This window comes from Buteo buteo, chromosome 19, assembly GCF_964188355.1.
Source record: "Buteo buteo chromosome 19, bButBut1.hap1.1, whole genome shotgun sequence".
NCBI lineage: Eukaryota > Metazoa > Chordata > Aves > Accipitriformes > Accipitridae > Buteo > Buteo buteo.
Window position 1 is genome coordinate 3,287,967 of NC_134189.1, and position 17,573 is coordinate 3,305,539.

The 17,573-nt window shown below is 48.2% G+C and overlaps 1 protein-coding gene across 16 annotated transcripts in view; it reads left to right on the plus strand.

Moving 5' to 3' along the window:
* Positions 1–1,575: 1,575 nt before the first annotated feature.
* The window catches only part of RBFOX2 (RNA binding fox-1 homolog 2), a 177,530-nt gene continuing 161,532 nt past the window's right edge, over positions 1,576–17,573 (plus strand). For all 16 annotated transcript variants that reach the window (XR_012653558.1, XR_012653563.1, XR_012653565.1 and 13 more), the window contains exon 1: positions 1,576–2,110. Coding sequence is in view for 7 of the 16 variants with exons in the window: in XM_075050972.1 (XP_074907073.1) it covers positions 1,871–2,110 (240 nt within the window). In the remaining 9 variants the exon portion in view is untranslated. The remainder of the gene's footprint in view (positions 2,111–17,573) is intronic.

Consider the following 17,573-nt stretch of genomic DNA (forward strand, 5'->3'; position numbering starts at 1 on the left):
AAAAGAGATCTTCCCCGTCACTGGAGGAGACAAGCTGGCACCTCAGCACAAAACATGCCACTTAAAATAGCTTTTAATGTGGCCTTGAGAACTATTTGTGGATCAGGAAAAATGTGGTGTAAGGGAAGACTGCAGTCATGTATTGTAGCTGTCACTCAAAACCAAAGGCTCTATCATTTCATAAAGATCAGCACATGTGTAAAGACACACCAAGATAACCTAACTGTCCACAGGCTTTGTTACACATGGTGGCATTTGAGAAGTCTAGAAGGGCTTCCTCCTCTGTCCATGTGCATTGACTCACAATGACCACCTCCATTCCTCGTTTTCTCCCTTTTCTCCAAAGCATGGGCAGGTGGAGGAAGAGTGCCATTCCCATCCCGTAATAAAGCTGACTGCAGATTTGTATTACGATCTGCAGGTTAGTTCCCCATCAAGTTGCCACGGCTTCCCGACTACCTTCAGGATGGTACAGCCTGCCTGTGCATCCCTCATTCTAGAGCAGACATCGTCCTTGGTACTACCAGACAGCAGGTGCGTAATAAAATCAACTTCATGTTTCTGTTGAGGATTCTGAATTTTGTTTCTCAACATCAAAAACGTGGAGACATACAAAAGGGCTGATGAACAGGCTTCAGGTTTTTGAAGACTGCTGTCTCCATCTGGTTGGAGGTCACCTGCAGCGCAACGACTGAGGAGTTTATATACAAAAATGCAGGAGAAACCCATGGAGGCCGTTAGGAAAGGGAAAGCGGATCAGCCCCTTTCTCAAGAAACCAGACGCAGACTGGGGCTGTGAGATGAGCTCTGGGGTGAGCCGCCCCGAACGGCACGGAGGAAGCCTGGAAAAGGCCAGGAAAGCCGAGTGCCGTGGAGGAAGCCTGGAAAAGGCCAGGAAAGCCGAGTGCCGTGGAGGAAGCCTGGAAAAGGCCAGGAAAGCCGAGTGCCGTGGAGGAAGCCTGGAAAAGACCAGGAAAGCCACGTGCCGTGAGCGATGGGAGGTTGTGCTGAGCGGGAGCAGCATTGGTTACTGAGGTGGGCAGCACATCCACAGGAGGTGGATGTTCCTGAGGCGGGGGATCAGCCCCCTCACCCCAAATTCGCCTCAGTTCAGCACCGCTCCTTACAGGCTGACCCGCAGGAACCTCACCGGGACACGAACGTGGCTCTGCCCGTGGCGGAGGCTCTGCAGGACAAGACGCCCCGGGCCCAAACCACGAAGCCTTCGGCCCAGCCCCCTGGCAAAAAGACACCGGCAGGAGCGGGCAGAGCCCAGGCCGCCTTCGCGCCTTAACCCTGCGGCCATCTCCCGCCCCCCAGAAGCTGCGCTCTCGCCTCGGCCCAGCCCGGGAGGGTGTGCGTGAGGGGGACGAGGCAGCCCGGCCAGCGGGGCAGGGCGGACGCCGCCTGAGGCGAGCCGCCGGCCGCCATTTTCCGCCGCCCCGTACGCCTCAGCGGCGGCGGCGGCGACGACTGCTGCGGGCGGCCCTGTGCCCCGCGGCGACCGGGCCCCGCCCCCCTCCGCCCCTCCCAGCGCCAAGCTCCGCCCTCGCCCCGCCCCTGCCCTCTCCGCTCGCCGCCGAAGGTTGCCGAGCGGGGGTCGAGCGTCTCCGGCGGGCCCGACCGGCGACTTCCGGAGATTGCCGAGGGGCTTCGGCCCCTCCCCAGACCGCCGCCGAGCCCGTGACTGACTGGAGGCGCTCCGGTGGGTCGGAGCCCGCCGCGCCCGCTGCTCTTGGTCGCGGCGCGGGGCTCAGCCTCCTCCTCCTCCTCCTCTTCCTCCTCCTCCTCCTCCTCCAGCAGCGCCGGGCGTCGCAGTGACAGAGCGGGGCGATCGCGGCGGGGGGCGGCCGGGGCTCCGGCGGCGCGGATGGCGGAGGGCGGCCAGCCCCCGCAGCAGCAGCAGCCACAGCCGCAGCTCCTGGCCGGCGGAGGCGGTGGAGGAGGAGGAGGCGGCGGCGGTAGCAGCGGCGGCGGAGGAGGGGGGGCCGCCCGCGGCGTGAAGCGGGAGCCGGAGCTGGAGCAGCCCATGCCCGGTGGGGACGGCGCCGAGGGCGGCCACAGCAAGCGGCTGCGGACGGAGGCGGAGGCCGACGGCGGCGGCATGCAGGTAGCGGGCAGGGCCGGGCCGGGTGGGCCCTCGCCGGGTCTCCCGCACCGGGGCTCGGCGGGAGAGAGGAGGGGATTGGGGGGGGGGTGGGTGGCCGGGCCGCCTTTAATTTCGGTTTAGCGGGATTCAGCGCGTTGCTTACGGGCCTGCGGGCCTTCGCCTCCAGCGGGAGCAGCCGCGGGGGGAGCGGGTCTCCTTGCCCGGGGCTTCCCCCGGGCCGAGGCGGGCGGCTCCCGGGGCGCAGCCCCACACGTGGGGAGGAGGAGACGGCGGCGGCCCTCGGGGACCCGCCGCTGGGTCCGGTGCTGCGGGTACCGGCGTTCTGCGGTGGACCCTTGGGAGAGGCCGTGGGTGGCGGGGCTGGGGACGGGGGGCACTGGCGGGTCTCGCCCGTAAAGCATCGGGAGGAATCCCGGGGGAAGCGCGGGGGGTCGGGGGGGGTGGTCGGGTGGGCACCTTCCAGGTTGGCACAGGGATGTCGCGTTCCTGTCGTCTGCCGGCAGCCCGCGTTGATCGTCCCCGAAAGGCTGCTCTTTCCAGGTGCGTTGGGTTTTGTGTGCGTGGGGCGATGCTGGCAAGGTATTTCGGCTTTCCTTTGTCTGGGTGTTATACAGGGTTGTTTTATTGTGGCAATCGCGCTGGCCTTTTTTGCTTCCGTTTCTGGTGATGAGTGTATCGGAGCTCTTTGGAAGCAGCGTGATTTATTAATCTGAACTTGTTTCTTTTCTCACCTTTTTTGGGGGTTGGTAAGCGCTCCTGATAGTTTCCAAGGGGAGCATCCTGTCCTCTCCAACGTGCTTCTCATCTAGATGCCAAACGCTGACCAACAATCTCCCCTTTTTATTTCCCAGGCTGTCCCCAGTTTGCATGCTCAAGATTTTTTTTTTTTTTTTTTAAAAATAGCTTGCAGCGGGACGGTTTTGTTTGTGGTTCTGTTTGATGTTCAGCCTTCTGTGGTGGTACCTCCACCTCACCACATCCTTTTCCCCAGCGTGATGGTGAGGGCTAAACATAGGCTGGAGCTTCGCACCCAAGCGCTGCCTCTCGTGCTCCCACAAGGGCCAGCGAAAACCACCCCGTGCTCTTTTATTCCTTGAAGTAGTATCTTCTCCCACATGTAGGTGTCAAGTATGACTCAGACAATGTGTATAATTGCAAGGACAAAGATGCTCAGCATTGAAGGAGTGCTTATAGATTGTGTCTTGCTAGGAATTATGAATGAGCACATGAGCATGGTGACGTGAAATTCTTCTAGCTCTTCGGAGTTGGAACTGAGGCTCAGGTCCTGTGTAGCTACAGGAGATGCACCAGTTTACCTGCAGTTAGTGGTTAAATGCTTGTTGATGTAAACCAGTGGTAAATCAGCTGAAAACTTTCCAGGAAGGGACTTGAACTGGCTTAACCAAACAGTCTTAAAATTTTACTTTTTTTATTGCGAAGGAGTACAATTTCTGTATACATAAAAGGCTCCCCTCTGTATTTACATCGAGGAAAGCATTTTGTTATCTGTTCAGGGAATAGTACAAGATACTAAGCTTGCAGCATTTGACCCTGTGTGTGCACAGCAGTGTGTAATACTGGTGGTAATGGTAGCAGGGATTAATTGTGGATCTCAGTGGAAAGTTGGGTTTTGTTTCCATATCAAATGCTGGCAAACAGTGGAGAAATTAGGTGGAGAAGTGCAACTAGTGGAGTCCAATTTTAAAGTTAAGTGTGTTTTATGGTCAGTATAACTATCCTTCAGACTGGGACCCCCATATTGTAGTTGCTTGGTATTCTTAGCGTAATTTTAATCTTTCCGTGTATATATGTATATGGAAAAGGTTTTTCAATATAAAAGATGAAAATAACCATATATATATATATACACGTATGCATGTATATATGTATGTATTTATGTATGCGCACATACATACCATTATGTCCAGAAGTTTTCCTTGCCTTTTTTTACTGTTAAGGAGTATGGTTTATTTATTTGGAGAATCTTCTCATGGTTGTACGCAAGAAATACCAAATTCGAAGCCAAACTTACAAATAATATCAGAGCTAGGAAAACTGTTCTTTAATGTTTGGGAAGTTCAATATCTTTTTACCTAAAAGTCAAAACACAAGATTGCCTTTCACGAGGATTTCTGTTCAGATAGTGTGTTCTTCTGAAGTACCTTATTTTAGAATAACTGATTATTTTTAGTAAATTCTCTATGTTTAACTGTACATAATGCTTACAAGAGGAATAAAGAGCCTATTCTCTGATCATTTTTTTTTACCCCCCCCCCCCCTCAATGTACTAGAGGCTTTCTGGAAGCTGGAAATAACACCAGCAACTGTTGTACCTTGTTTTTCCTGCAGATCCTGTCAATTTTCTACTTCCTGTTCCAGAGCCACAGGCTGTTGCTGTGTAAACTTGGTGACCTTGTGTCTCTGAGCTGATAGCAAGGAATCCTGGGGTGCCACACTCACCACAGTTTCTTCTTTGCATAACCCCTACCTAGTGATGGTTCAGGATATGAACATGGCTTGAAATGCTGCAATAAATCATTTAGCTATAGAAATTACTAATGCAACTGTAAAACTAATAGCTTTTTTTGGAGTCTATTAAGATGAAATATAAAAACTGGCTTATGGGAAGATAAGATAGTAGCTAGTTATTAAGAACTGGGGGCAAAGGGTCCCTTGAAGCTTAAAGTAGCCCTTAAATTTACTGGGCTGCTTGTTTTCTGCTGTCTCAGGCCAGCATGCTCAGACAGCTTATGCAGTTAGGGTTTCATTATCTAATCCATCTTTGATCAGGCCGGATAAATGGTGTTTGGCCAGTGCTGATCTTGTTAGGAGGGTGGTGTAAAGCTGCTTGAGTTGGGATTGGGACAAATCGGATCATGGCTGCTATCTGCTTCTGGGACATATTTCAGTTAATCGTGGCGTGGGAGGAAAAGGTCCAGCACAAACTGCTGCTTTTTAGCTCCCTCTGGTCCATAAGTGGCAAAAATCAAACGCCACCGGCCAGGAATGTCTCCTGGAAATGTTTGGATATGTTTGTAAGTTTTGGAATTGAAGGGCCCCAAAGGTACTGCTGCTTTTTAACTGTATAAATACTAGCTAGGAACTAGCTTGCTCTCTGTTTGCTGGCTTGGATGAGTTGAATCATTTGGATCAGTTTGCTAATCTGGGTAAAAATAGTCCCTAACAGAGGGGAGGGAAAAAAAAAAAGAAAGTTATATTGGCCTAAGTCACTTGTGAAACCGCACCGAAATGCAGTTGTTGATGCAGCTGTATTTGCTGCTTGTCAGAAGAGGTTGATTGCTGCACAGATGGAAGAGAAAGTACCTTTGCAATAATCTCCTTCCTCCTCCCTTCCTCGCATGATGAAAGACGAGAAATGTTGTGGCTAGCTGGGAAGTGTCCCGTTCTCTTTAGAGCTGTGGACAACGGTGTAATTCTAGGCTGCTGTGTTTGTTTTCCCCATCAAGGTGCTAGAGGTGTACCAGCCAGATTACACTGCTGACGAGAAATCAGTAAAATATCTTGCGGTTGCTTTGCATGGGGCTGAATGAGTTAATCAACTCCTCATTCCATACTCGAGCTGAATTCTGATTTAACTTTTTTATGGGGTCTGGGTTGGTTAGTGAAATAAAATTATACCTAGGGGTTATATGTGGTTGGAATTAGATGCGAGGTGTGAACAGAGCCGACCCTTGTTCTTCTTTCACGAATGACTTATGTGTTCATTATCCCCGAGTATTTGGGGGAATTGCTCTTCTGCAACCGTGAGCATGGCTGACTGGTCAGGGAAGACAGTTGATGCAGCTGTGGTCTATGCCTTAGCCAGTCCATGCAAACTTTTAGTGGCAGTGATGAGTGGTGACTTTGTGTTGTCATTCAGGCATGTCTGGATAGGGTTCATGACTATGACTAGTGGTGTTGAGATCAGTCCCCTGTGACTAAATAATGACGTCATAGATGATAAGTCTTCACTGTGCAAGAAAGTCTGTGGTTTCTCTTCCTACCGCGAGCCAGAAGACGGTCTATAACACCCCCTACCAGCTTGATTCCTTCCAGTACAAAGATGGGAAACCTTGAACCGCAGTGTGCCACGGGAAGGGGAGAGCGGGGACGTTGCTGGCACTTCATAACAACCAGTGTCCTCGTTCAAACTGTGGCCCGTTTGTGGTGCTCCAGAGGAGGGCAAGAAATCAATCTGCTGATCGTTTCCAAAGACAGGTTTGGGTTTTACAAGTAAGAGGGCTGACTGGGACTGTAATCGACAAGGGGCCAGTGAACAACAGCTTTTGTGCTGTGGGGGACCCTATGGAAATCTATATTTTTAAATCTTACAGAAGGGAACATCGAGTTCCAGTAAATTGTGGAGAAGCTGTGTAATCGGGTTAGCTTTTTCCTCTCTTGTATTATTCATGGCATGGCCGTCTTTGTAAAGAGATGCAGAGCAATACAAGGGATACAAGATATTCTAGGAAAGAAATGAAGTTCCAATTTTTAGACGCTGACCCATGCCTTGGATCCAGGATGAGGTTTCCTGGGATGCTGTTTGGACAGACTGTTGCTGATATGATGAGACATAATGAATCACCTTTAAGTTTGTTGTTATTTCTCTGTTTGCTTCTGTGCTTTGTTTTTTTTTAAATATTTGAGTGTTATGAGTTAGACCTGACAGTCTGGAAAGACTTAGAAAATCCCCAGTTCAAAGAAAATGTTTGGCACACAGACTGAAAGTTGGGATTTTAGAGATGATGAGAGCACTTTAATGTTGGCTCTCTTCTTGCCATATTCAGGAAAATGGAAAGCCCAAGTAAAGTATTCTGGATGCTTTAGTACCCCTCCAGGCTCTGTTGGTATTTCTGTTTGGATTTCAGAGGTTCGTGTTTAAAGGTGATGGCCGCAGTTTTGAGGTTGGAAGCCGAACAGAGGTCTGGCTCTTCTGGAGATGGTTTCCTTCTGTGTATGTGTACCAGCTGTAGACATATGCTTTTTATTTTTCCTTTTCAGAATTCCCACTTAGAGACATGAGCGTGCTGTCGTTTTGCAGAAAGCCTGTGCTCTCCCTTGCGTTTTGAAAAGGTTGCCCACCTAGCTAAGTTCGGAGCAGCGTGCCTCTCTCCCAGGCACGTCCTGTGACTTACCCTCTGTCGGCTTTTCCTCCCAGTGACTCCCAAGGCTCCCACCTTGCCCTTTTGCATCAGGGGTTCACACCTCTGTTTTCAAGACTGTTTCAAAGAAGTGCTGGTCACTGAAGGTTTAGCAGCTGTCTTGCCGTGCTAGCTGTGTGCTTTATCGTGGCTGCACTGAGGGCTTTCAGCGGCTTTGCTGTGGTGAGGCTGGTGGCAGCCGGAATACCAGAACACAGGCGATGCAAAGGAGGCAGCAGTTAAATAAAAAATTTAACTGCTTCATTTGTACTAGTGGTAGGGAAGCCAAACTGAAGTCGAGACGGACCTGAACTGGATTCTGTGTGTGGTCCGTGGCCCCCCTGGAGACTGTTGCTGAAGGACATACCCCTGTTAGCTTGGAAAAATAAAGGCTGTCGCTAGCAGCCTTTGGTTTGCTGCACAGGAACCTCTGCCCCTTTGGAAAATGTTAGGGGTCGCATTGGTTGAAGATGTTTTAAAACCTGTCGCTCTACGCTGCTGACTTGTCTCGTGGTGTGGGACAAACCTTAGTTTTCATATGAAGCGGAAGAGGAGGGCAGGTGTTTTGGTCGGCTGGAAACCTCTTATTTAATTTGCCCATCTTGGATATTACTTGACCTTCTGTGTGTGTGTGCTTTAGAAATGCAGTGGCTGAGGGATCAGAGGAACATCCAGAAGTGAAGTGAGAGAAGCAATTAGAAGTAACGAGTTCCAGTTCACTGAAGCATTCTGTTGATCTACATTTTACAGTGGTATTGAGTGGACGCTGGAGTGTAGCTGTCATGAGATAATCCCGATGTTTAGGGATTAGAGCTGCTTGACTGCATTTTGGGCCTTCACTCCCTTTGCTCTCCAGTAAATTTAATTTTGCCAGCAATCTTTTCTAAATTCAAGAAAATGCTAGTCTGAAGGATGTGTATGTATTTTCCGCAGCATGCTTCCCCCTCCCTCCACTTCACTCTCCTGAGTGCACCTCCTTTTTTCCAGGTTGAATTTGAGATGTTTGCAGGAGCTAAGCCCACCGATGGCAGGGGCTGTACGGAACAGCCCTCACCATTCCACTGTCCTGACCAGCAGGGCTCTGCTGATCTGGTCCCACTGAGCCATGCCAGGACACCTCTCCTGCAGGAAAGCTTTGCTGTCTGCTGGACTCTGCTGAGAAGTGCCCGTCGTAGGTTGAAGTTTCTAATCTGCATTCTTGGTTTGGGAGGATTTCCAGGGTGTTTGGGAAGAGGCTTGTGAACTGTTCCAGTCTCTCTCTTGTTTGGCTTGTCACGCGTACATATGGCATCTATCGAAACCACCCCAGCAGCTCTTTTGCTGGACTGAAGGAAGTGGGACACTAACTCCTTAGCAGTGATATGATGTATTTAAGTAGCCGCCAAGTAGGAAAGGTCCTATACAAAAGCCCCCTTGTTTAATGAGGGGCAACAGCTGAACTTGAGCTGGATCCAGCATCTGTTTGGGCAGAGCAGGAAACTTTGGCAGTTTCTGCCAGCTCAGTTGGTACAACATTGGTGTTCAATCAGCTATACCATTGCTGCCTCCTAACCTTTGGAGTGTGGGCAGAGTGTACTTGTGATTCATAGCGATTAGGAAAGAGGTCATGAGATCTTTTACTTGCATCTCTTGGGTAGGACAGTGGGATTCGGTCTGGCATGTTTTTGAAGTGGCTGTGCGTTCCCAGGGCTGTTGCTTGTGTTTGCGTTTGTCTAGGAGAGTTCATTGTGCAGGAAGATTGGATGCTTGCTTCAAAGAGTGTGGGCTAGAAGCAATTGTTGCTTTTTCTGTATGACTTTCTTGGGTTTTATCTGCTCATAATTGCCTCGGCAATAATGCAAGTATTAGCATAGAGATGGCGAAGAACCTGCACCATTTAAGGGGGGAAAAAAACCAACCCAATGTGTCAGCACTTTTTACCCTCTGGCTGTACGTAAATTTCCTTTAATAGAGAAGCTAAAGAAGCAACCTTATGTGGCATTTGTGTGTGTTGCAAATATCAAAATATTCTCCCCAGAGACCTTTGAGGCCCTGGGATCTGGATCCAGCTCAGGTTTCTTCAAGGGACTGGAGTGTGCTCTTTTAGCTGAGGCTTTCTGCACAGCTTTTCTCCTGCTATTTCTGCAGAGGATTCTTGCAGATGCTTGGGGTGGTTGTCACTGTTGGGGGCGATGCCCGGGAAGAAAATCCCACCAAGGCGTCGCTTAAAAGCCTTGATTTAGTGCTGCGTGGGCTGAGGAGAGGCTGTAGCTGGGATCCTAAGCCTATAATTTGCTGCTTGTGGTTGCCATTCCCTTACCCGGAGAGAGGTGGGAAGGTCGCCTTTCCTCCAGCTTGCTCGTCCCCCTCGGGCAGGCAAGGCAGGGGGGAAGGCTGGGCTCTTGCCACGCTGCAGGGCTGGTAGCCTTCTCCCTGGGGCCTGGTCCTGCAGGCAGCATAGCCAGGCATGACTGTCAGAGCAGCTGCTGTGAGATGGTGCTTCAGAGCCGTCTCTGCCTGGCTTTTTGTTTTTATTCACTTATGTAGCTTTGCTTCCTTTTTGTGGGAAAAAGAAATGAGGGGAAGTGCATGCATTAAAGGGCTTCTCCATTACCCTTTGTACTCTCCTGTCCTGGAGAGAAGGTCCGTCAGAGGCTTCTTTCCTATCCTTGTTTCATGTTAAAAGCCCCGTGCAGCCTTGGAGAAAAGCTGGACTAGGATGGAGTGTGTTTTGTAGCTGCTTCTCCTTGCCTTTATGCACCAGTTCTTCTCAAAGCTCAGTTTTGGAGTGACCGGGGGGGGTTCCTGGGCTTAAAGACCACTCTCTCTAAGTGATGCTGCTTCCACTCCATGAGTGGGACCAGCCAAACAGCCTGGGAGTTCGTTCAGGGAGGCAAACCTAGGCTGTGGTGTTGCCACAGCAGGTTGAACTGTGGGGCATACTGAAGGATGTGGAAGCTGGCAGCGTGGTTTGGGCAGATGCCCTGGGGCTGTTGGGATGCACAAGAGTGGGAAGCAGGAATTTGTGTGATGTCGACCTCAGGAACGATCTGGATCGTGGAGGAAACTGAGGCAGTAAAGTGTACGCATCACTTCTGCTGGTTTGTCGAGATCTGAATGTCTCTTGGGCAGCCTGCAGGAGAAATCAGTTGACTTCTGAAGCTCCTGCCCGTCCTGTTACTTGTTTTGTCCAGGAGTGGAAGTTGAGGTGTGTGAGAATGCAGAATGCCCTCAATGCTCCATTTTTAGGAAGGGGTGTGTTATGCTATGGCGGTGCTGTGGGAGTTGGTGTTTGTCCTGGGTGGTCTGAAGCTGCTGGGTGCTGTCTCCTCAATGCAAAGGGGTGAGGGGACAGAGAACGTGCCAGAGCGAGCAGCAGTGCTGCAGCCGGCTGCGACCAGGGGAGATTTAATGCATGGTGCATCCAGCATGGTAGGGGCTGGAGCTTATGCCTGGCAAGTGCCCAGCAGGAGGATGTGACAAGAAGGCAGCGTGTGAGGTCTTAATTATGTGGTTGTACATTTTATGTTTTTAGAGATGACTTCATCTCCGTAAGTGCATCAAATGGATAATGCTCACTGAGGCACTGTTAAATCTAGCGGGAGTTTTGTTATCAGTTAAAATGGGTGTGAGGTCAGGCTTTGGACTGAGAGCTATTCAATATTTCATTTCTTCCTTTTCATCTCATGTCTGACCCCAAACTGAATTTACTGCAGATAACCTAAACCTTGTGCTGAATACAGAACTATTAATTTTTAATGGTCTCTTCTACGGTGCTCACCACTGTAGTGTGGGTGCTTTGCAGATACTAATGATCTTATTTCTGCAGTTTTCCTGAGAGGTAGAAAAGGTATATTATCTCTTATTGTAGAAATGGGGAATTGATTTACTGGTAATAAGACCAGTTTTGCAAAAATCTCATTTACACTTGCAACATGATTTATTTTTTTATTTATATTTTTTATTGCAGCTGGTGGGGTTTTGGTAATGTTTAGATCCTTGATCTATAGCTCTCTACAACTTCCACTATATGTGTGAACACCTACTACTTCCACAGGCTGATCCTTAAGTGTGTTGTGTTGGGCAAATGTAAAGTGATGTTGTCTTCATCTTAAAAAACAGTGGAAAAGCTTTAATTAAATAACTTGGTCATCGTTGTAACAAAACTTTACTTGGAAGATGAGGTCTGAAATATAACTTTTTAAGTAGAAGGGATATTGCTTGGCCTTAACTACAAAACCACATATCTTTCGGTTTCTGCAGCTGTTTTTCCTGCTCAGAATGCAGTGCTTCTTAGGCTTGAATGAAGCAGCAGTCAGGGAAAAGTAGCATGTAAGCCTGATTTGTTGTAACATCGCTGCGCATGAGGAAAAAGAGTGGAAGTTGCATGGGTAGCTGTAACTAGTGCTTTTAATCCACAGCCCTTGACTTTTGCAATTGAAATGCTGTTTTAGGAGGGAGTGTAGCCACCTTGCCCTTTGAGTTAGAAGCATGTTTCTGTCTGTTAGCAAGCAGAAAGCTGCTGTGTGGACAGGAAAAGTCAGGAACTGGCTCCTGACCCATTCCCTGCGCTGGCTGCTTGGGGGACCAGCAACTCTTCCCCTTCCTGGGGACACGGGTCTCGGCGTGGACGCTTGTGGGGTTAGTGGGGAGGAGAGGGAGGCAAACTAAGGTATGTTTTGTTGGGGAGGCTTTGTGACACATTTGGGCTGCAAAACAATCCTGCTACTTGGGATTCAGGTGCCTTGGGTGAAAAGTACTTGGGTGATCATGGACTTGGTATCTCTTTCCTTTTGCTTGTGGAATAACATGTCCCTGATGCATCCCATCACTGCCTGCTTTTTATTGCTTCTGCATGGGTGGTTGGTTCTGTTCTCTTCTTAGCTGAATAGAAAAGGAGGGAATAGAAATGTGCTGTATGGCTGGGGCTCTGTCATCTGCAGAGAGCCCTGGAGAACAAGACCAGGATTTCGGACTGAATGCCTGATCTTGCTGCCAGGATTGTCAGGCTATGACACTGGAAGTAGTATAAAGCTGTAGGGAAGGAGAAAACACCACATCCCACTGCTTTTTCCCAAGAGGAGATAAAAGACCAACCTGGCAATGGCTTCTTTGTGCCTCAGCGTGTGTTCTAGGAGCTCTTGTTGCCTTGAAGTGAGGGGAGGAGATGATGCTGGAGGCCTCTCCAGTGCTCACGTGAATCCAGTGGAGACCTGGCATCTGCTAATGTCACCAGCTGGATCGAACAGCTTTTTCTCTATATGACCTTTATACCTAAGCACTTCTTGGAAACTTCTGGCTTCCTGGGCTAGTTAGATTTCCCCGAGAGCAGTGGTCTGCGTGCAGAGTGCCTCGTGTTGTGAGAGCTGGGCTGAGAGTTCACGGTCACAAAGAGCAGAGGCAAGGCCATCGTTTGCCAGGGTGGGATGGATTCAGCGGGAGGTGGTAGCAGTGGTTGTGAACAGTGCTGTCTGTGTGGTGGTTAAACGTCAACCCTGGGCCGGAGAAACCTTCAGAGAAGAGAAGAAGGGGAAGAAAAAAGGAAATGGACTAACTGTGGATTTTGATTTTTCAAATAAAGAGGGTTACAGTGGGACTTAACTCTTTGTAGTGTTTCCATCTCTCTGTCCCTTCTTCCAGTGCCCACTTCTGACCTGTGAGTTAGTCTTGTCTAAGAACTGGACTGGTGTGATGGACTTGGATGTGGTGAATGAGACTGGCATTTCAGTATATGTTGTCTGGCCAATTATCTGATACATGTGTCTATATGTATGCCTGTGTGTGGCTATGCCAGGAAATTGAAATAATGCTTGTAATTAGGTCTTGGTTTTTTTTGTGTGTGCCTCTGTCCACTGATAGCACCCTTCCAGGAAAGACTTGCTGCATTTCACTATCTTGCCTGATCTCTTCTGTCTTCTTTCAATGGGAGCATCATGTGGTCAGTGCCAAATAATGCAGATTCATAAAAATAATTTTCATCTGTCAATAAATCACAAATGAGCGCCTCTAAGAAATCTTGATGCTTCGTGTTCTGTCCTGAAACCTCTCTGTCTATGGGGTTGAGAACATATCTGAGCATATCTCTTTCAGCCAGACTGTGACCAGTGTGTAGGTTCTCCTGGGAATGGGTGTTTCCCGTGGGGAAGGTGTTGACTAGAATAGATGGTGATGCTGTGAGACTTTCTTTGGTGTTTGTTTTCCTCCTATTATTCAGTGCTTAAAAGGGTGAGTAAGGATTCCTCCTCTGTTGGTCAGTGAGTTGATGTTTTTATCTTGAGTGGTATCAGGTATTCGTGACTGTTTTGCATGCCAGGAGGAGCATGGGTTGGATTTGCAGCTTGGACCACGACTCCTTTAAGGACTAGGAATTTTTTGATGAGTGATTACACTTAACTCTGGGCTGTTAGTTGATGGATGTAGATGGAGCATGTCCATGTTGCTTGGGAAGGTTTCCTTAAATAGGCATGACCTTTCTAGTGAAAACAGGAAGATAGTTTTTGTGTTGGGTTTTTTTTTTTTGAGCTTGGTGTTTGTTTCATTTTTGGAACTCATGATTACTGAAGGCATTTACCATAGAAGTAGCTCAAAGTCTTGGTAGCTTCGTGGGGCAGGGTTTGGCAGCTCTGTTGGAGTTTGATAGGGAGATTGGCTTGCTTTGCAGTGCAGCATTTGATATAGCATTTGTTCATCCTTTCTGTATTTGTTCCATCCTTTCTGTACCAGCTGCTATTCTTCACCTTTGGTGATCTGGTTCTCCTTCCTTATCATGCTGGCATCTGAAAATCTGAGGCATCTCTATGTATAAGGAAAAGCCTAGCTAGTCTGCATATTTTAACATGTAGATGGGGAATGGATAGTGCTTCACTAGGTCTGGTTCATCCTGTGATAAAAATGTTCCTGTTTCTGCTGGGTTTTAGTATTTGTTGGTGTGGGGAGTGGTCCTGTTTCCTCAGAACAATGAACCCTCTGGCTACAACGTGAACGTGGTGACCATCTGCCCAAAGTAGTGCCTGTCCCTGACCGTCCCTGGGAGCTATAGCAGGGGATGGGTGGTTTTGACTCCTGTGTGCACTGAAATTTTCCAAGATGCCTGGTCTCAGCTATTTTGTCACTGTTGCTGGCAAGGCGTTCGCAAGTTCCTCTATGAACTCTGTAGTCTATGTATGTCTCTAAAAATAAAATCACTATGCTTGGGCTCTCATATCCATTGTAAGGTATTATGTGGGGTTGCTTCATTTGGGTTTGGTGCTTGAAAAAGAGATGATGCAAATACTCTGGAAAAGGTGTAGTACAGTGGACAAACTGACCAGCCTTGATGGCACAGTAGTATCAAGCGTTTTATTTAGCTTGTGTGGTTTACTTGATCCTCAGGGTTAGTCTGAAATACAACTTTTATGTCCTTTTCCTGAGCAGTTTCTTATTCTAGGTCACCAATTTCTTGATCCCTGAACCCTTGGGAGTTTGCAATTAAGATTCAGAGATTTGTAGATCTGTCTGGTTGGTTCTGGGATTAGCAATTTTTACTTTCATTTCTAGAATAGGATTTTAAAGACAGTCCCTAAATCTCTGGGCCCTTTGGGCACGAGTAAACATGTGGCATTGTTCCCCTTCCATGGGTGAATTCCTACCATTGTAAGGCTTTCTCTGCCTCTGACTTCCTAGACAGGATTTTGGTGATGAGTGCAGTCACGATAAGTAGTGAAGAACTTCTTAATAGGTCACTTCTCAACTGTAATTCCTAGGTAAGTATTTCTCTGTCTTGTATGGGTTTTCCTAGGTGCTGGTTAGCTTCACTCTCTGAACAATCTGCTTATGTACAGATGGTTACTGCATAGTGCTCTCGTGGAGGCAACTATTTCCATGAAGTTGCTAGAAAAAATTACAATGAATTTTGTATGGACTGTGTTCGAACAGATGCATTGTGGAAGTGGGATTGCATTGAGAAGGGAGAATGGGACACCACTCATCTCCCAAAGGCTGCTCTGTTCCACTGGAGCCAGGGCAGGTGGGGGACTTTCACCTCCAGCTGCTCTTAAATTAGCCCTGGGTTGGAGTTGCTGGAAGTTTGTCTTGTCAAGTGCTAATTCAGCAAGTTATGCGTGAAGCTAATTGGCAGGGTAGAAAAAATGATGTGCCTGTAGGAAACTTTCTTCTTACCTGGAAGAGCTTAAACAGTGAAAATGTAAAATGTCCAGTAGGAAAATTCCTTCTTCCTTGCATGGTTAGCAGCGATAACCAAAAGTGAATTATACAATGCTGTGTTCAGAGCCCTCTGATAGTATTGTCATGGCTTCTGCTTCTGTTTACAGATTTCCCATGTAGCCGAATTAAATTAACAAGACTGGTCAATTCATTGCTGCTATATTTAACCTCCTGGGCAGCAATGAGTCTGGCAAGGATGGAGCATCATTTTCACGTGCTGCTTGGACAGGGAGGATGTGCAGCAAAATGAAGTAGTGTTATTGCTTGGGGGAGAAGTTCACAGTCACAGCTCAGATGTCAGATGAAGGGAATAGAAAAGGTTCCCAGAAGTCCTTTTACTCCAGCACTTCCAGTGTGGCTCAGTCACTCGAGTGAGTTAGGTAGCGTGAGGTTTTTTTGTCATGTGCGGGCTAGCCAAAGACCAATGTATCCACAGAGTTTGTTCAAGGCAGATAGCATTACAGGAATCAAAACACATCTCTTGGTTCCTGTTCATAGATTTAATCCTTTGTTTTTAGCAGTTCAATATCCCTGTATTCTTTAGCCTAGCCTCCATTATCATGGATTTGAGCCCTTCTTAAATCCTAATGCATGTAATTGCATAGCATTCATGTTAGGAAGAAAAGTGTGGTGCAAGGCAGTGCACAGAGGAATGAAACAACTCCACCAGGTCACCTGTGGAGGAGCAGAAATGTCAGAGCACTGGGTTCAGCAGGCCATCCTTCCTTCCTAATTTGAAGTAGGTGGCCTCCTTGCTTAATTGCTGCCCACTCCATCTAAGGATGGTCCTTGGAGAGTGTTGGGAACGCACGGTGAGCTTCACACTGCTACCATTCTGTGCTGTGTCAGTTTGCTGTGTTATTAGAAGGTATGCTCTGCAGCATTTTAACTACAGCATCTTTCCCTAGCACCAAAATTCACTTAAAATTAAAATATGTATAGGGGTCTGCATCCTGTTGTTAGAGATGTTTCGTGTTTTCTTTAGACTTGTGCAAAATACGTGGTATGGTGGTAAAGGTTGTACGGGTTTATCTTCTTTTTTTTTTTTTTAATGCCCTCTCCCTTGAGTCTGCATAGCTTGTGAGACTGGGATGATACTGTGTGCTTAGCCTTGCAGCCGATTTGGAAAGCTGGGCTTCACCATGCCACGCTTGCTTTTCTTGTCTGTCTGCTTCAAGTTTTTTATGTGGAGTTTACAGATATTGGTGAAGTTTGCATAGCAGAAAGTGTCCCTTTGTAGCAACTGATGAGTGGATGACAAACAGCTGATTAAGCCCAACCTTCAAAAGGCTTTTAAAAAAAAAAAAAGTATTAAATTTATGCTTTGCAAATTTTGTATCAGTACTAGTGGGTTAAGCGGTGTTAGGCCACCTGGTGTAGGTTGGTCTGACTGATAAACACCCCTTTGCTCTGGGCCACCAAGGGCTTGGGTCCTTGGGGTATGTATAGTAGGCACAGCCCCTGTGTAGTGACTCCCGGTGTTGGGGTGCATGGTGTGACACCTTACCTCGAGGCTAAGCTGATCTGATGGTAAATGGCTGCTGAAAGAAGCGATGCTTTCCCTCTGCTCTCCATTTGGCTCCGAGTTCCTTTTTCGTGATCTCATAGAAAATGAGTAATGCCAAAATGAAGGAGTTTATCACTAAATCCAGCTGACTCCGCTGTGGTGGATGTTGTGGCTGTCTGCCTGCTAGGTCATGTTTAAAAAGAGGGGATGGCTTGTGCACCCACTGTTTGGGGAAGGCTGTGGAACTGTGCCTTTTGGATCCTGCCAGGTGTTGGAGTAGTTCATCCGTAATGCACAACTTCGCTGTCGGTGTGCAGCAACTCCATCTTCCACAGTCGTTTAAACTGATCTGCAGATTAGCCTGAGGTATTGCAGGCCTGACCTCTGTGCCGTGGTGCTGGGAGCAAGGGACACGGGGCACCAGCAGCTGCCCGGGGAGTCGGGGTGTCCTGGGGGGCTGTGGCATGCTGGAAGGGTGCAGGTGCCAGGAGGGTCCTGCCTGTGGGTGCAGTGAGGAGGAGGGGAGATGCTTGTAGCTGAGACTGTGACAGGTAACCCCAGATGTTGAGGGACTAACGTAAAGCAGTAGATCAGCAGGATTTTTCTGTGTGCGCACACAGTGATGATAGCAAAA